Here is a 19,460-nt window from a genome sequence, read left to right on the forward strand (position 1 = left end):
GAGTATACCTGAACCTCTATATTTTAATTAGGTATACAAAACAAGAGAATCATTCTTAAAGTTGTGAAAATGTTTGGAATAGATTGTTTGATTTTAAGGCTGTGTTTGGGGGGAAATACGTTAAAAGACCCCAGACCTATACAAATGGACACATAAACACTTTAAACCCTTTAAATATCACCTAGTATGGTTAGAAAGACAGCAGGACAGAGCTATAGTACATCGCCTAGTGCGAAAGAGACGAGAAATATGCCACTCTAATCATGGTACGTGAAATAGGGTACAGTATGTTTCCAAAAATGTATTCCAAACATTTCCCTCGAGAGTATTTTTGTAAATTCCTACATCTTTATCAATATTTATATAAAACTACCTAAGTTGTCTAAACATTATGTTACAACACAAAAACCAACAAAGTACAACACATACACACATAATAAAAACACGTATCCTACTCACTAACTAAAACATAACTCAAAAGCGATGTCCTCGGTCAAGCAATGTACAAGTACGCGTATTAATTCGGTTAATGTTTCAAAAAACACGTTTTACGTGTTTTAGGTACATTCAAGAAATTTAAACAAAAATCCTTTAAAATAAATACCCGCTCAATGCAGAATTGTGCATTCAAAAATAAATAATAAAGTATTTTTTTTTCAATTACACATACAATACGCATAATACTTTACAAAAAGTAATATTTTCTTTACATTAATTATTAACAAACTTTCGTAACGTTATAAGTAACACATACTTTAAGTTCTATCTACTTATTTAAGTACGTTCATACTCAATCACATTGTTAAGGCGTATTTTAGAAAGACAGGCCTAGCACGAATTTACTAATAATATTTATAATTTATTTTCTTATCGAGATCAGCAAAAATGTGTGGTGATTTGCACTGCGTCGTCAGATTTAAAATGTGCTATGTCACATTTAACGTATCTGACAAATTAAAATAAAGTCTTACTAAAATGACAAATATATTAATGCGCAAGGGTTCTAAAGTACCTACGTACTTACATTGTTTTCTTCGTGCTAGGCCAGGCTCAAGCATCTACACATGCCACGTCACAGGACTCCACGAGTTCACGTTCACAATGTCTTACGTATCAACTCGACAGGGCTATGCTGGGTCTTATCGTAACGCGAGTGTCAATGATATGGAACTTTATATTTTATCGCAGTAGGTAGATAATCAATCACAGGGTGTGGCTGACTCGTTGAATGTCTCTGTATTGTTTTGATTGTGTGTGGCAGTTTTAGAATGACGTTTCGAAGCTACCTTATCTTTGTTTAGATAGTTTTAGCATTACTAACAATAACAACAAGGCGAACCTTGGTAGTAAGCGAAATACCACTTACAGATTAGTTACGATATATCAGAAACTATAGCACTTACAAACTTAAAATTTAGCAGGTAGGTTCCTTACAGGGTGTAGACATTAGCTGTCAACTGATTTTACGAAATTCCACCCCTAAGGGGATAAAACGGGGTTTGAAAATTTGTATGAAAGTCCTATGTTTTTTAACTCCACGCGAACGAAGTAGCGAGCGATCGCTAGTTATTTATAAATTAAATATCTGAAAAGATAATTGCGATTTGTTCTAGAATCAACTATTATTAAGTACCTGCATAATAATATAATAAAGTTTGAAAAAAATAATGTTTTTCATGACATGGTGTCCCTGAATCCCTGTCTATGCTCCATTTTTTGTTTTTTAATAAAATTGTGTCGCGTTTGACCACAATCTCACCTAATGGTAAGTGACGATGTAGTCTAGAATGGAACACGCTTACCTAGCAAATGCCTATTCACCCTAGATTATAACGAGTTGGAAAAACAGACGACGCGACGGCAGACAGTTCCAGTCCTTTGCTGTTCGCATCAAAAAGGAATAAGATTATAAAGCCCTGTACAATAAATATATAAACTATTTCTACTGCGTTTATCTATTTTCCCGGGCATGTCGTAAAAACCGAACGAAAATATGCCCTTTCGAACATAATCGACCATTGGCTAATCACTGTTACCATGCGGTTCACCAAGTTCGATACATCAATTAGTTTAGCTTCTAGTTATCATATATTATTATGATTATTTGTCTTTACCTGTCCCGTTAGGAATAGACTAGTTTCCAACTAGTCAAATCAGTTACTTTTTATTAAACGTCTTTCTTTTTTTTTGACGTGACTTATTGTAGATTTGCCGCAGATGGCATTAACTACTTGGCCGGACAAATGGGGAGCGCTGAAGGCTCTGGGGAGCGCTGAAGGCTCTTTTATTAAACGTCAAAACACGAAATTACAATGGAATTTGTATGAAACAGCACACTGTGACGTCATAGAAAAACGTGATAAGATTTCAGATTAATTAATTCGTTTTTCTTGATTAAAATTCATAAATAAGTTAAATAGGAAAATGAAAATGTTTTTCGTCAGTTTTAAATCTGTCTTTATTTAGTAATCAGAATTTCATAATTTATCTTGAACCTAGTTAGGCCCAATTACGGGCGTCAGTTTTTGTATGTGTGTATATTGTATAATGTATGTATTTATGTATGAGTTATGTGACACCCTGTGTATTGATAATTACAAGTTTTGTTTTTAGAGGTACGGCACGTGTCAATAATCGTTTTTGTATAATTAATTGGAAACTTTCAACCCTGAACTGTCCACTTAATGTATCCGTTTTATTTTCTTACTATCGATTTTTAATATGAAGTAGCACTTTCTTTGTGTAAACTATTCACTTATAAGTTTTAACTAAAAGTTTTTTAGCATACATTTTACAAAGACGTACCAATTCGTCAAAAAATATCTTCCTGAGTACAGGTGTATTACAGTTTAAACGGACCTCAATGCTCGTTTTCATGAACCAAGTCCTTAAGAGATCCTCATTTAAGGAAATAAAAAAATCATTTCCAACGTTTAGATGCTTTTTAGACGTCACCTAGGACAGATTTTGAATAGTGGTGTCTATTGAGATAGTGGTGTTTATTGGGATAGTGGTGTCTATTGGGATAGTGGTGTCTATTCGGATAGTGGTGTTTATTGGGATAGTGGTGTCTATTGAGATAGTGGTGTTTATTGGGATAGTGGTGTTTATTGGGATAGTGGTGTTTATTGGGATAGTGGTGTCTATTCGGATAGTGGTGTCTATTCGAATAGTGGTTTCTATTCGGATAGTGGTGTTTATTTGGATAGTGATGTCTATTCAGAGTGTGGTATTTATTCGGATAGTGGTGTCTATTGGGATAGTGGTGTCTATTCGGATAGTGGTGTTTATTGGGATAGTGGTGTCTATTCGGATAGTGGTGTCTATTCGAATAGTGGTTTCTATTCGGATAGTGGTGTTTATTTGGATAATGATGTCTATTCAGAGTGTGGTATTTATTCGGATAGTGGTGTCTATTCGGGCGGACATAAGCTAATTTTAGTTCGTCAGTTCTTGATTGACGATTGGTTGTATCCGACGACACCTTTAGGTAGTCCTGTACATTTATTATTTTGATTTCGAGCTCTTAAATAAGTGCCGTCCTTCACTTATAATGAGTGCAAGAGAGAGATAGAGTCAGTTTTCGACCTGTCAAATTAAGTTACTGTTAAAATTAAGTTGGTCGTTGCCCAAATCGGGACCAGTATCTGCTTTGTTGATGTCTTCCATATCAAGACTAACGTAACAAAAAACGACGTTTTTAGAGTGGTGCCACCAAAGCGGAGGGGAGAGGAGAGGGTCGGGGAGTTGCGGAATCGATTAATTATAGCGTGCGAGATAGCGAGAGAAAACGCTCTATCGCTCCCTCACTCGTCATGATTGGCCGATTCGTGCACTTCTCTGGTCATCTCCTCTCCTATTGGTTAGGGAGAGACGTCACGTAAGACCCAGCGGGCATGCAGACAGACATACTTCAAATGCTCGGTCCAAGTCTTGAGTCGGCGCGTGGCTGGTACGGGCGTCGGCGGGTGGGCTTCTCGCTCGTCGCTCGCGCACGCTCTATCGCACGCAACGTATGAGTGGACGCGTGACGGGGACGATGACAATTTGTACTCTTTGATGTTAAAGTCAAGGTTTCTTTTTGTTAAATCTGGTTCTATAATGATAGTTGTGATAAATGAGATTTGTTATTATTAGACCAATGAGGCACTTTCCAGCCCACTTCGCTATTAAAAAAATGTAGATGGCGCTGTCCATCGTTGCCTTCGTTTTAAGCTTCTAATTTCATGGATTTCACACATCAGCATCATTTATTTCTTTTTGGGTATTAAATGATGACTCCCTTGTTATTACACCCGGGCATATAACATCTTCCAACCATTATTATTCGGATCAAAATAAAGATAAAAACAAAATTTATGCAAATCTTTGCCATTACATTATATTTTTGAATCATTAGTTAATTATTGTCATTATATTGTTATGAGGAGCTCGGTGGCGTGAGGAGCTCGGTGGCGCAGCGGTTAACGCGCTCGGTCTGCGATTGTTGAAGTTAAGCGACTTTCGCAAAGGCCGGTCATAGGATGGGTGACCACAGAAAAAAAAAGTATTCATCTCGAGCTCCTCCGTGCTTCGGAAGGCACGTTAAGTCGTTGGTCCCGGCTGCATTAGCAGTCGTTAATAACCACTAATCCGCACTGGGCCCGCGTGGTGGTTTAAGGCCCGATCTCCCTATCCATCCGTAGGGAAGGCCCGTGCCCCAGCAGTGGGGACGTTAATGGGCTGGTGATGATGATATTGTTATAGGTGATTCTTCCATTAATATTTTAAAGCGCCATCTGTATTTGTTCTCGAGAACGTACCCTGGAAAGTCCCTCAATAACAATCGCTCAGTCAACTATCACACTTGTCATGATGAGAACCATCATCAGAATCAAGTAAAATTATAATAAACATCATGTTTCGTCATCGTCCCGCCAATTTGAATAGTCATGGTATGTGTGGTAGTGTCGCATTGTAACGATAAAAAAATAATAAAAAAAAAACAATTATTTTTAGTCTTTTTAAAACTCAACCTCCTTATTACAACTAAAGATAATCTATGTTTATAACACAGGGTTAGTGACATCGTATAGAAAACTCAGGGGGATGATTCAGACCATGATCCTGATATCAAGTGGAAAATCCGTCGCACTTTTGCGATGGAAAATTCCACTTGATATTAATCAGTTTCACTCAGAATAATAAGCTGAATCATCCCTCTCAGTATTCGTTGCGATGTCTGAAAATTCATGAAAATTCAAGTGTTTATTAAAATTATTTCCAGTTTCATACTTTTGCGACGGAAAATTCCACTTGATATCAGCTCAGAATCATGGTCTGAATCATCCCTCAAAGTTTTCGTTACGATGTCATTAACACGCTGCATGTTCCGCGCCGCGAAGTCTACGGATTTTAATGCAACAATTTTTTTTAAAGTGACTTATTGTAGATTGGCAAATGGTATTTACCTGATTTGAGGAATTAATTATTGTTCTGAAAAGGAACTAATTGACAAAAGTATAACAATTCTATGTAAAATCTGCGACACTAGGGTCGCGGCCGCGGGACTTCTTTCTTACCACGGCGGCCTATATTTTAAACCTATTATCTTAAGCATTTGCTTTTTTTTAAGGCGGGTAATGTTTTAATCCCTTATAAAGGTTATGCAAAACTGGCACAAAATTTTCAATAGAAGGTTTCTCTTTTGTTTTGTATTTTGTTTTTTCCTGTTTGTGCAATAAAGTATTTGTTATGTTATGTTTATTACTTTTTATAGTTGTTTTAACAAATTATTTTGATATCGTTACAATGGCCACGGGGTGATGAAAACCAAAAAGCGTTTGGAGCGAAAGATTGCATTAATAAAGAAAAGTGTAAGATTCCAGTGTTTATACCAAGGTGTGATTGCAATATTCCTATTAACCTTATCACTTCCTCTATCCATCATGTCAATTCGTGATAGATGTTCGTACTTCGGCATTCCTTGTAACATCGACTTGTTTTTCTGATCGGATTGTCACTTTTATGTAAAAATATGTATCAGTTTATACGTCCAGTTACCAAGACTCTTTCTTTAAAATGATTTTTTTTTTTTATCACATACAGGTGTTACTGTCATCGTAACGAATACTAAGGGAGTTGATTCAGACTATGAGTCTGAGTTAATATAAAATGGAATTTCATGTCGGAACTACCATGAAAATTTTAGTGTTTTTGAATTATTTTCAGTTCCATACTTTTGCGACGGAAAATTCCAGTTGATATTAACTCAGAATCATGGTCTGAATCATCCCTTTAAGTTTTAATTACGATGTCACTAACACCTTGTATTAGTGGCTAGAAGTTGTCTTCTGATTATTTATGGCTCTAGAAACTTTTTTGTTAGCAAACACTAAGAAAGGGTTTTTGTAAATACCCCTAAAGCAGTGTGCGCCGTAGAAAGTAAAGAGGGCGCCGTGAGTTCTATCATTATCCGAAACCACAAATATTACATATAAACTTTTATTCATTTTGTGGATGTTTTATTTTTTTCCTATCTCCCTCGAAGTAACCTAACCTTAGCTAGGGCAGGGCGCCGTTACAAAATACTAAACTTGTAACTGCGCCGCAGGTTGAAAAATATTGGGAACCCCTGCCCTAAAGAGATCCTGGACACTTCATACAAAAATCTCAGATAATTTAGACTAAAGTGAGACGCCGCGGGAGGTGAGGTAAACCTAGCTCGCCGCTATACGAAGTGGTGCGGGGCGGAGATTGTCAGTTCTATCCGTAGTATTATTCTTTATTCCAGGCCTTAATCAATTCACTTAAAAATTAATTGTTACCGTAAAGGATACTATTTGATAACTTTTCCATTTATCTTTTAAAGACTTAAGGTTCTGACTGTGAAGTAGATTTTTTTTAAAACAAGAGCCCTATGTCCTTGTTTAATTAATACGTTGTATCAAGTAATCATTTTTATTCTTCTGTCTGTTTTAGACGAGTCTGTAATTGGACGTAAGAAAAGATACAACCCGAAACGAAATCACAATCAAAAACATTCGAGTAGTTTAATATAAATAAAAAAATAAAAGTATATGTAATACTTTCATGGCATTTCGGTTACCCAGTTAGGCCAAGAATCCTGTCAGATTGCCAGGACCCTTGGGCGACTCAATAACTGGCACCGACCCTGGTGCAGAGGGTCAGCGACCTTATAACCTGAACTACAAAAGCCAGTGGTTTTCAATCATGTTGAATGAAGAAGATTCTCGAACATTTCTGATGTAATTTCAGTATTCAGGTACAGTTGTAGATTTCGAGAGAAGTATCAAGTGAGTAGGGAAAGGTACATGCTATGTTTAGTGTATAAAACAATGTGTTTGCTACAATCCGTTCAGATTGGTCGCGATAGCTATGTAGATGTGAAAGTTGATAATCCTTCGTGATTATAGGAGGGGGTCATAATTTTATATGGCGTTCCACAAAGTTAAGGGTATTCCGTAGGTGTTATGTTATCTCAAAAGTTTGGGAACCTGCCCAAAGTAATTACTCACTTTGGGTATTCGGTGGGTGTTCTGTTATCTTAAAAGTTTGGGAACCTGCCCAAAGTAATTGCTCACTTTGGGTATTCAGTGGGTGTTCTAAGAGTTTACGAACCTCCCTTAAGCAAGCGCTCACTTTGCCTAAGGGATTTCGGCTTTGATAATACATTCACATCTACATGGCCGTCGGCTAACATCAACTTATCAGCATGCTAATCAGTACTTACCCTTTTTTCGCCTCAACTGGACACGACCTTTTCGTTTCCTTCGACTCCACTCTTGTCACCTTTCAAATAAATAATTAAATAAATAAATACATAAAATATTTATTTTTCATTTTACAGAGTAAATCTTAAAACTAAATTGCTGGGGTCTCCTTTTAAGCAAAGTATGCCTGTGCCAGGAGACCTCGTCCGGGTGAGAGCCTTCAGCGCTCCCCATTTGTCCGGCCAAGTAGTTAATGCCATCTGCGGCAAATCTACAATAAGTCACGTCAAAAAAAAAGTGACCTCGCTCTTCTATAACATTGGAAAATTATTATTTAAAGGTGCTAAACTAATTAATACGAGTAGTAGGTAAGTATTTTTGAGTAGTTGTGAGTGTAAATGCGCGCGCGCGTGTGTGTGTGTGTGAGAGAGAGAGAGAGAGAGAGAGAGAGACTATGTGTGTAAGTATTTGTGTGTGTGTGTGTGTGTGTGTGCAAGTCGAGCAAATAAACGGCAGAGGTTACGACCTAACACTATACTGCACACATGTTTCAGTTACATTTATAAGAAAGATTTAACCTAACGATTGCAAAACGGCCTTTATCGTTAAAAGTCGATCTATAAATATTTAAAAAAGAAACAAAAAAATCTGCCGTTTCGTACGGTATTAGGGTTGTTTTAGGCTAGTCACAACCCAGACAACCATGCGACGCGAAAGAATGTAGCTGTCTGCATTCTCCGCTTTTCATCATCATCACCCGTTATCTCTTGTTCGGGGCCCACTTACTGAACCTGAAGATTTGACAGGTCCGGTTTTTTACAGAAGCGCCTGCCTGTCTGACCTTCCAACCCGCGAAGGGGAAGTTAGGTTTGCATTGTCCGCTCCACTGAATTTATTACATTTTTTGTCGAACGTCTCATCCGCCTAAAACTACTGCAGATTTTCACAACTTGTATAGCCGAGGTAAAGTAGCTGCAAGGAAAACCTCGGAACAGGGCCTTAGATGTTTTTAGTATAAGGCACCTAAAAATAGGCTCACTATTATCCGGTTGTGGTAATCAGAGGTACATCCATCGAAAAATGAACTATGTACCCACACCTCACCGAGCTTTATGTTAGACCAACGTGGTAGGTGGCGAGCCATATCGCCGTTTATAATGGTCGAGTCAGCTGTGTTAGTGAAAACAGATATTAATAACTCATAGGTACATCATCATCATCAGCCCATTAACGTCCCCACTGCTGGGCACGGGCCTTCCCTATGGATGCATAGGGAGAACGGACCTTAAACCATCACGCGGGCCCAGTGCGGATTGATGGTTATTAACGACTGCTAATGCAGGCGGGACCAACGGCTTAACGTGCCTTCCGAAGCACGAAGGAGCTCGAGATGAAAACTTTTTGTTTGTGGTCACCCATCCTATGACCGGCCTTTGCGAAAGTTGCTTAACTTCAACAATCGCAGACCGAGCGCGTTTACTGCCGCGCCACCGAGCTCCTCGATAGGTTCCATAGGTACATATTAGTTGGTATTTGGGGCTACAAATAAAAAAAGCAATACCTTAGGCGGTTCGTCTTCCAGTAGCACAGCGGAGAGTATTTGCTCGGCCCGCTCCTCGTTGTATTCTACGCTCTCCAATGCTATCGCGATCACCCGCTCCGCAACCGAACTGTACTTCTTTTGTAACTTCAGCTTTACTGAAAATTTACACATTGAACATCACCAAATTCAAATTCAAAAATATCTTGTAGCGGGATGAGGGAGCGGTATTTTAGACTGACTAGTGTTTGTGTAATTATTTGAAATGTTTTGATTATTCGTAATTTTAAGTGACAAACAGTTTTGAATAAAGATTAAAATGATAAAAAAATAATATCTTTATTAAGTAGGTAACGAAGAAACACTTTGGATCGTCATTTTTTACATAACGAACGTCTCATCCGCCTAAAACTACTGCAGCTTCTCACAACCTGTATAGCCGGGGAAAAGAAGCTGCAAGAAAAAGCTCGGCACGGGGCCGTAGACGTTCTTTAAAGAAAAAAAAAACAGTACCCTCCTTCTGGGGCTGAAGACGTTGCAAGCTGATCTGATCACACAATAGGCTAGTTTCCAATTAGTCAAATCAGTTACTTTTTATTAAACGTCAAAACACGAAATTACAATGGAATTCGTATGAAAAAGCACACTGTGACGTCATAGAAAAACGTGATAAAATGTCAGATTAATTAATTCGTTTTTCTTGATTAAAATTCATGAATAAGTTAAATAAAAAAAGGAAAATGTTTTTCGACAGTTTTAAATCTGTCTTTATTTAGTAAACAGAATTTCATAATTTATCTTGAACCTAGTTCACGGCCCAATTACGGGCGTCAGTTTTTGTATGTGTGTATATTGTATAGTGTGCTTCACACTATGACGTCATAGAAAAAGTGATAAAATGTTGCACTTATTATTACGTTTTTCTTGATTAAAATTCATTAATTTAATAAGTTAAATACAAAAAAGAAAATGTTTTTGGTTAGTTTTAGATCTGTTTTTATTTAGTAATCAGAATTTCATAATTTATCTTGAACCAAGTATACGACCCAATTGTTTTAGTTTAGTCGAAACATAGCAGGCGAAGCACTTCTACCTTCCACCTACCTACCTACTTTATCTTTGTAGGTCTTTAAGTAGGTATACACAGCGAGGTAAGTATATATAAGATAACGTAGTTTTATACACATATATATGTATACTTATGAACAGCCTCCGTGGTCTAGTGGTTAGAGCGTTAGGCTCACGATCTGGAGGTCCGGGTTCGATTCCCGATGGGGACATTGTCGAAATCACTTTGTGAGACTGTCCTTTGTTTGGTAAGGACTTTTCAGGCTTCAATCACCTGATTGTCCGAAAAAGTAAGATGATTCCGTGCTTCGGAGGGCACGTTAAGCTGTTGGTCCCAGCTATTAGCCGTAAAAACACCTCCACCAACCTGCAGTGGAGCAGCGTGGTGGAGTATGCCCCATACCCCCTCCGGTCGATTGAGGGGAGGCCTGTACCCAGCAGTGGGACGTATATAGGCAGTTTATGAGTTATGTATACTTACACTGATTCTTCTCTTCTAAAGTCTTCATGATAGTGACAACTTTCTTCGGCGGTTGCGGCGTCTCTTTCTCTTTTCTTGGTTTCTCTTGCATCACTGGTTCCTTCCTCGTGAACCCCATGCTGATCAACTCTTCGCTCGCCTTCTGTACATTGTTGTCCTTATTCGCTAGGACATCCAGGATTAAAGTTTCTTCTGCCTTCGTAAATATGCTTTTTAGATACCTGCAGGCACATTTTTAGGGTTTTAAGCAAGGAATAATGAGTCTAGAATTTAGATGCCTCTAGGTGTAAAGGTAATATAAGAATTGATAAGCATATAATTATCTAGGCGCTTAGCTATTTAAATGTATAAATAAGTAAGTAGGTCCATGTATCAATTCCATGTTCATTCGCTCTTGGCATAGACTTCTAAGAGAGGCTTCTAACTAATGATTTTAAATAGATAAAATAGACAAAAAAAATCCCAAAAATTCTCGCACTAAGCCCATCTTTTATCTTATTTATCGCTTGTTCATTGTTTTTTGTGATAAAGACTTTGTTTCGACGAATATTTATTAACCTCACCGAGCTTTCTGTTAGACCAACGTGATAGGTGGTGAGCCGTATCGCCGACTATAATGGTCGAGCCAACTGTGTGAAAGCTCGGTGAGGTGTGAGTACTTAGTTCATCTTGCGATGGATGTACCTCTGTTTACCGCATTGGTATCGTGAGCTTATGTTATGTTACTTACTTGAGCTTCATCTTCGGCGACTGGTGTCTGGCTGGCTGGCCGTCGCTGGATTTGTTGGTGCCGTAGTAACTGGAGGCCCCCGATGCAGGCCTCAGAAGCATCGGGGATCCTATCGCCAAGATTGGTTTATGATCCAATGTATAAAGGAGATCATCGGCTCTCCATACTTTGGCCGGCCCAAATTCGAAAGTGCCGGCCAGAGAAAAAAAATGTGTCGAACCTTTCGAGTACATTGCTGTGAACATTTTTTACTATGACACCAAACGTGTATGACCATTAGTTTGGCTTTAATTGGATTTTAAAAATCTCGATTTTTCATACATTTTGTAAAAAAAAATATTATGTCTGTTGGGAATAAAAGGGATACAGGCGTATTACAAAGGACCGTTAGAACATTTATTAGTATGGCGCCAAACTTCTATGACCATTATTTTGACGTTTATTGGACTTTCCGTTTTGGTTAATATGTTAAAATGCCGGCCATCGAATTAAATACGTCAAATCTGTCTAATAGTTGCTTCTCAATATTTTTTAATATGACACCAAATATCTATGACCATTATTTTGACTTTTATTGGAATTTACGTTTTAGTTCAAATGTGAAAAGTGCCGACCACCAAAAATACCATGTTGAGAGTATCGAGTAGATGCCTGTTAACATTTTTTTCTATAGCGCCAAACGTGTATGACCATTAGTTTGCCTTTTATTGTATTTTAAAAATCTTGATTTCTTTTTTGTTTTGTTTAAAACTAAAGTGCTTTAGACAAAACTTGCGGTACGGCGGATTACAAAGGACCTTTAGAACATTTAATAATCTGGCGCAAAACATTTTTGACCATTATTTTGACTTTTATTCGTCTCTCTTTCCGTTTTGGTTCAAATGGGAAAATGTCAGCCAGCGAAACAAAATAAGTCAAAACTTTTGGTAAACGACTTGAAACGTATTTTTTTACTATATTGCCAAATATCGACTTTGGCTTTTATTAGACTTTTAAAAAAAATCTTTTTTTATATACATTTTAACAATGACAATAAGCAGAGCTTTCCCTATGACTAGTTATTAGTCAAATAAATACTTTGTGTTTTTGTTTTGTGTGTTGTTATGTGAACTTCTATATTAATACTATCTGATTTTAGATATGACGTTGGCTGTAGTTTTTGCATTCGACTCAACGTTACGGCCTAAGTTTAGGTCGAATTATGGTATTGATTCATGTTGACCGTAGATGGTTACCACCCTCCAAAGATAAGCTTGCCATCTAGTGACGAAACTCGTATTTTGGCATGACGTCTGAAGTAGCTGTTAGGGAAGACAGGAGTCGGGCAGTTGTACTTTGCATGTATGCCGATCATAATGTACCTCACTTTTCTTAAAAAAAAATAAGCTTCTAAAGCGTGTATCACCATCAGGTGAGATAGTGGTCAAACGAAAACCTATTTTTGATTAATAAAAATGTGTCCAAAGACGACCACGATATTACGCCTTTACCTGCATTATCGCCAGATAAAACTTTTTTCGCCAAAGTGTAGGTATCTATGAAAACTCCAGATTTTTGAGAAATCTAATTGAGTTCAAAATAGTGGTCATAGACGTTTAATGTCATAGTAATAAACATTCTGACGATCTTTTAAATAACGCGCCTGTCATATTTTATTTTATAACAAAATAAATCAAGAATCGAGATTTTAAAAATCCAACAACAGCCAAACTAATGGTCATACACGTTTATTGTCATAGTGAATAATGTTTACAGGTATCTTCTCGATAGTTTTGACATGTGTTTTTGCTGACCGGCACTTTTCACTTAGAAACTAAAACGTAAAGTCCAATAAAAGCCAAAATAATGGTCATAGACGTTTGGTGCCATAATAATAAATGGTCAAAAGGACAAGTTTTAACGGGATATACCAATATTGTTTCTTGGCCGGCACTTCACATTTTCACCAAAATGTATGAAAAATACAAGTTTATTTTTTAATTCGAATAAAAACAGAAATATTGACGCTACGGCTTTGGTGCCATAGTAATAAATGCTCAGATGGATAAGTTCTAAGGATATATACCATTATTGTTACTTGGCCGGCACTTTACATTTTCACCAAAAATGTATGAAAAATACAGTTCTTTTAATTCGAATAAAACCGAAGATATTGACCCTACAGCTTTGGTGCCATAGTAATAAATATTCAGACGGATAAGGTCTAACGGAATATAGCAAAATTATTTTTTGGCCGGCACTTTGACTTCTGGGCCGAAATCCGATGATCTCCTTTGTTTCGTAAATGTTCTCCTAGGTCTACCCTTTCCTCTCTTTCCTTCAATTTATCCTTCTATGATGTTCTTTATAATCGTGTGTTATCAGAAGTCCAATCATATTTCATCTACGGTTCTTTAAAGAAAGAGAAGGTGCAGGTCGTGTAATTAGGAGGCGAAGGATTTGGCAAGGAGAGGAATGGGGATTACTCCACCGACAAGAGCGCAGCTCTTAAATAATGAGTGAGAGTATACATAATGAATGGATGAGATGTCAATGTTACGTGTTAGAAGCTTAGAGCAGCACGGGAATTGAGTATTTATGGCATGGCATAGGTGTACCCGACATCATATAATGTGTTTGGTAGCTTATTACTCCATGCATAAGGGATTGTGTCCACCCAACATGATAGACTTTTACAACAATGACAAGGCTCATCATCTGACCTTATTTTCTTCATTAATTATACATTTTAGGACTTCGTATCAGAAGTGGCTGCAAGTTATCTTCCGATTACAATAGACTAGGAATTACGGGCGTAGATTATTTCTGTGCGTAAATGTAAGTTTATATATGGAGGAGACAAATGTATGTATGAAAGTGCCTCTACTAACCATGCGGCGTACCGGTCAGCGGAGTGAAGTGGCTGGAGCCCTGCATCGACCCGGAGACTCCTTTGGCGAGCGCGAGGGCCGAGTACACTCCAACGGCGCTCTTCTGCAGTCTCGCAGCCGAAGGGGACATGCTGAGAGGCCCCGGGGTCGTTATCGGGTGCTTCTCGACTTGCAACGCGCTTATCACCACCGCCTCGCGATTGTAATACCTTGGGATACGGCAAATTTTATTTATTGTTTCACATTCAATTCACATGGATAGGTTCAGGACCCGTTAGTGTAGTAGGTAACACGTCCCGGCTTGACAAGAATTCGAATCGTGTCCGAGTCTAGAATTTTTCTAATTGTGTATTGGTAGCGGACAAAAAACAGAACGCGTTCAGCTGCTTATCTTCCAGGGCATGTGGGAAAAACAGACAAGAGGAATTAAGTCCTTTGCAACACGACCAACTATTGTATACGGGTTGATCATGTCGACACGATTCATAATATCCATCTTAGGACTTCGCATCAAAATTGAGTGCATTTGTCTTCCGATTGTTTCAGGGTATGACTACCCCATTAAGCAATACGTCATGAGTTTATATACCTACGTGTTTGTGCACATTTGTCCAAATATACAATGGTGTTTTATGCGTAGGTAATATTATTGATATACATCATCATCGTCAGCCGAAAATCGTCCACTGCTGGACATCGCCACAATGACTGATCCTCTGCTGCCCGTATCCTGCGTCTTCCCGCGACAAATGTACCAAAACAAAAACCCAGAAAAGGACGTACTTCTTCAGCAATATCTTGATATGCGTTTCACTGACGGTGGGGAACATGGCACTGATCTTGGCAACGAGGGCGTCGGTGTCCGATGTGAGGGTGAGGGAGTCCTGGAATTTCTCGTTGAGGTGCGAGACCCGCCCCGGGACAGGACTGCCGCGGGGCGTGAGGCATAGCGCCCGACCCAGTATCGGACTCTCATTCGGTGTGTTGTATGCTCGCCCATCCTGAAATGTTGAGCTTGGTTACGCCTGCGTGAGTATGAGTCCATTTAGAAGCGTTTCTACTAAAGCGGAGCGGAGACTTGCAGGAATCGACCATTCACCGTGAGGGAAAGACCGACAAAGGATCTTCTCTCTCGCACGCTATGATTTGTCTATTCGATCAGCTCATTGGTGTATAAGGCTGCGTTTCCATTGACGTGGAGCTGGGCGGAGAGGAGCGGAGATATGCAGGAATCGACCAATCACCGCGAGGGAGAGAGTGACAGCGTCTTCGTTTTTCGCTCTCTCGAACGCTGTGATTAGTCAAATCCGCACATCTCCGCTCTTCTCCGCCGATCTCCGCGTCAGTGGAAACCCGGCCTAATGCGTTAGGTACTATTGCGATCAGCTACTATAATTCGACACGTCTCCGCTTCGCTCGGCAACTCTCCGTTTCAGGGGAAAGGAAGCAGATGTACTCACAGGGCGTCGGTGTGAGTCGTCAAGGTCAGGCGCGAATTTGCCGATCTAAATTATTTTTCATGTGATTTATTGTAGATTCGCCGCATATGCCAATAACTTGGCCGAATAATTCACTAGAAATTTTAGTAAATACCTACTCTGTACAGTATTCGACAATAGCTTTTATATGGATCATAAGCTGTTCGACCAAAGTAAAATGATGGATGTAACTACGCGTAGGGCTCGCGCGAGATTTAGCAAACGACCTAGGGGACTATGTCCGCTTCCATCATGATGGAAGGTCTACATAGGATGGGCTGGTATCCTATCACAATACGCGTCATCACGTCTGTCTTAGTCACCTTTTTTTTTTTTTTTTTTTTTTTTTTTTTTTGACGTGACTTATTGTAGATTTGCCGCAGATGGCATTAACTACTTGGCCGGACAAATGGGGAGCGCTGAAGGCTCTCACCCGGTACAACGTTTAAGACAACAGGCCTGAGGGTGCCCAGTTGGGCGCGAACCTCGGCTCAGGGCGTCGTCTGAGAGGAAAAATATTTGAAAGAATTAATCGACCCTAGTGGGTCGATAGCGATAAGCGCTGAACGAGGGAAATCGTCGACCACGCCGGCGGGGTCGGTATCGGGGTCCTGAAGTGTTTGGTGTCGCGAGCTGATTGGCTGCCTCTATGGCTAGAGTAATCGGGTCGTCGGGATCGTATATTACGTCCTTCGGACGCCGATACTTTTCAGTACCGTCCCTAAGCGGGATGTATTCAGAAGCCGCAACTACCAGGGGATTTGGGTGGTGCGGAGCAGAATCGAAAAAACGTTTGGAAGCTAATTTGAGCCATTGGGCAATGGTTGGCAGACCTAGGTCAATGTGCAGATTTTCATTGCGAAGGAACCACGGAGCTCCCGTGGCTTTCCGCATGAAACGATTTTGTATTACCTGTAGACGGTGGATTTGAGAGGGACTCGCATGAGCGAAAACTACCCCTGCATAGGTCATGATCGGACGGATGCAAGTCGTGTAGATTTTCACCTTATTCCTAAGGGACAATTTACTTCGCTTGTTAAGGAGACAATGAAGACGGCCCATTACAAACGCGGCGCGATCGCGCACACGTTTGATATGGGCCTTGAAAGTAAGACGTCTATCTAAGACTACGCCGAGATATTTGACTTGCTCCTCCCAAGGGATCGGCTTGCCAAACATCTTAATGTCTTAGTCACCAAGTGTGGCTCTACGTTATCGACTTGTGGTTCTACCCACTCCTACAGACTATATAGAATAGATATAGAATGTGAAATGTGTATCAGAGAGTAATGGGTGGATTACGAATCAGCATGAGATAAAACGGATCTAAGGTACCTAACTCTACTCTTTGAATTCATAGATATTGCGAAAAGAGAGCGTATCGGCTGTATGGTTTACTGCTATCAATTTGCCAAGTGCTATAATTTGGATTTTTTATTTTCAAATAATTCTATATCCGTGTCTTAGAATAAATTAAACTGTTTGTGGTATTGTAAGGCAGAAGAGACGAGATATAATTAAAATACGGTAGTAAATTCGCACATAAACAATTAGTAGCTACTTCGTTCAGAAACAAAAATATCAGTCAGTGGACCTGACGGCAGGTTGGCGGGAGTACCTAGACGTAGCAAGAAACGAGGTTTCCACTAAGACGTGGAAGAGCGAAAGCGTCCCCGCAGATTGGCATAGGGGCGATATACGGGCACAGGGGGTTTTAGGGGATGCGAGCCGGATGTGTCCCTCTTCCTGCCCTCGCGGGGGGAGGGTGTCCAATAGGCATTTCCACTCGAAAAAACCGAAGAGACGAAGATAACTAGTATTTCAATGCATTATATAAGTTTACAACCGCATTCTGATAGATACGAATTACAAATTGAGTAAACTCATTCATTTTACTTTGGTCTTATCAAGCATACTTACAATGTGGGGTTTGAGTCCCTTAGGATGGAACATTTTAGGGCTGTGCTGCGACCCGAATGCATGCTGCAGACGTACTGGGGAGGGATACGGGTGGACGTGGTACGGAGACCCGTGGATCGACTGCTCCAGGCACAGACATGAGACAAACGGTACTGTGAACAACCTTTACAATTTGGTGGTGCGTCACTCGTGCTTACACTGGCCTCTAGTATTAACAGACAATATTATAATAAAATAAATAAAGACAATATTAATAAATGGCAAATCCTTGATGGCTACCGGATTTAGCCATTTGCGCTACCCAGTGGTGACAATGAATGATACTATTCTCATAGACGTGTTCTGGTGGCATTGTCCTTTATACAAAATTATCAATACCGAACACACTGAAATATATGTATTGTTTAATTAGCGTTGTATGGATTATCTGCTTGGGATATATAATTATATATTTGTGTGTATAAATTTTCAATAAGCAGATTGAGAGGAAAGATAAAAAGTTGAAAATTATGTTACTCACTGTTCTATCAATTTGTCAATATAAATTCTACCTAATAACTGTGAATATTAACAGTAGAGGCATCCTAAATGTGTAAGTGCTTGTGCAACACACGTGCTGACAGTAGTTTGTGCAAGTAGATAGCAACTCTGTATACTTGAGATAATGACATGCTAATATTGAGCCATCTTTGAACACTTTGTGATAAATTATTATTTGATGTTATTAGAGAGATAATAATTGACTGGCATTAGTCAAGTTATTGGGGGTACTGACTTTACACAGTTCTGGTACAGTGTTTATTTTTTTATCCAACTGTGGTGGAGCAAGAAGGAGGGTTATGTATTTGATCAATATGTATTATTGATTAAGTATCTAAAATCTGAATATATAGTTTTAAGTGTTTAATAATACAGTTGCTTTCCAAGAACAAAATGACATAGTATTATAAAAATCATTAGATTTTAGTGCAGAAGATCATTTTAGGTTGTTCCTAAAGTATACAAAGTCACATATAATTTCTGTGGGGACCACAATATGACAAGCATTACACAACGTAACATATTGTAGATATGTAAGTACTTTGTCCATAGGGCTGAGGTTGGTATGATAAATACTCCAGCGCAACCGACTCTTCATTACAACATCAAATCTGAAAGAAATCTCTTTTATAATTACATCATTAATTATTTTGATTGTTTTAGAACATAATGCCATGAAACAAAAATACTTATAGGTATGTATTAAAAAATATTTGTAGAACCAATTAAATTGTTTCATATCACTAAATAGTTTCACTTAAATTACTAGTGTGTAATCAATTACTAATTCCAAATTACAAAGGAAAATAATAAAAGGTATAACATTATCTCTGATCTTTCTAATTGGATTACCAAGTTCTTATTATAACACAGGTCTTATGAAGAGGGTTCTTTGGAAAAGAAAGCAAAACTAATATAATTTTCCCTCTTACCTGAGGATGAATACACTCCAAAGCTATATGGTGAGCTGCACTTTGAAGAGACTTGTGTTTTGTACGTAGTTCTTCCATTTCAAATCAAAATATATAATTTCCTATTATGTACGATATTTTCGTGTACTTCGCGATATGATAAGTACTTTTATATGAATGATATTTCACATTTTTAATTGTATGGGATAT

General features: G+C 38.7%; 1 protein-coding gene across 4 annotated transcripts in view; it reads right to left on the reverse strand.

Moving 5' to 3' along the window:
* LOC126380115 (uncharacterized) overlaps nt 1-19,438 on the reverse strand; it is a 36,263-nt gene extending 16,825 nt beyond the window's left edge. For 2 of the 4 annotated variants that reach the window (XR_007568425.1, XR_007568424.1), the window contains exons 1-8: nt 19,272-19,438; nt 17,800-17,951; nt 15,185-15,402; nt 14,402-14,610; nt 11,532-11,640; nt 10,802-11,022; nt 9,274-9,410; nt 7,733-7,791 (exon numbers count right to left, since the gene is read on the reverse strand). Coding sequence is in view for 1 of the 4 variants with exons in the window: in XM_050029358.1 (XP_049885315.1) it covers nt 7,733-7,791; nt 9,274-9,410; nt 10,802-11,022; nt 11,532-11,640; nt 14,402-14,610; nt 15,185-15,402; nt 17,800-17,919; nt 19,272-19,349 (1,151 nt within the window). In the remaining 3 variants the exon portion in view is untranslated. Of the gene's footprint in view, nt 1-1,024; nt 1,328-7,732; nt 7,792-9,273; nt 9,411-10,801; nt 11,023-11,531; nt 11,641-14,401; nt 14,611-15,184; nt 15,403-17,799; nt 17,952-19,271 lie in introns of those variants that run through there. The other 2 variants (XM_050029358.1, XR_007568426.1) reach the window with 2 other exon arrangements.
* Nucleotides 19,439-19,460: the final 22 nt, after the last annotated feature.

The sequence above is a fragment of the Pectinophora gossypiella genome, chromosome Z (genome assembly GCF_024362695.1).
Source record: "Pectinophora gossypiella chromosome Z, ilPecGoss1.1, whole genome shotgun sequence".
Lineage (NCBI taxonomy): Eukaryota > Metazoa > Arthropoda > Insecta > Lepidoptera > Gelechiidae > Pectinophora > Pectinophora gossypiella.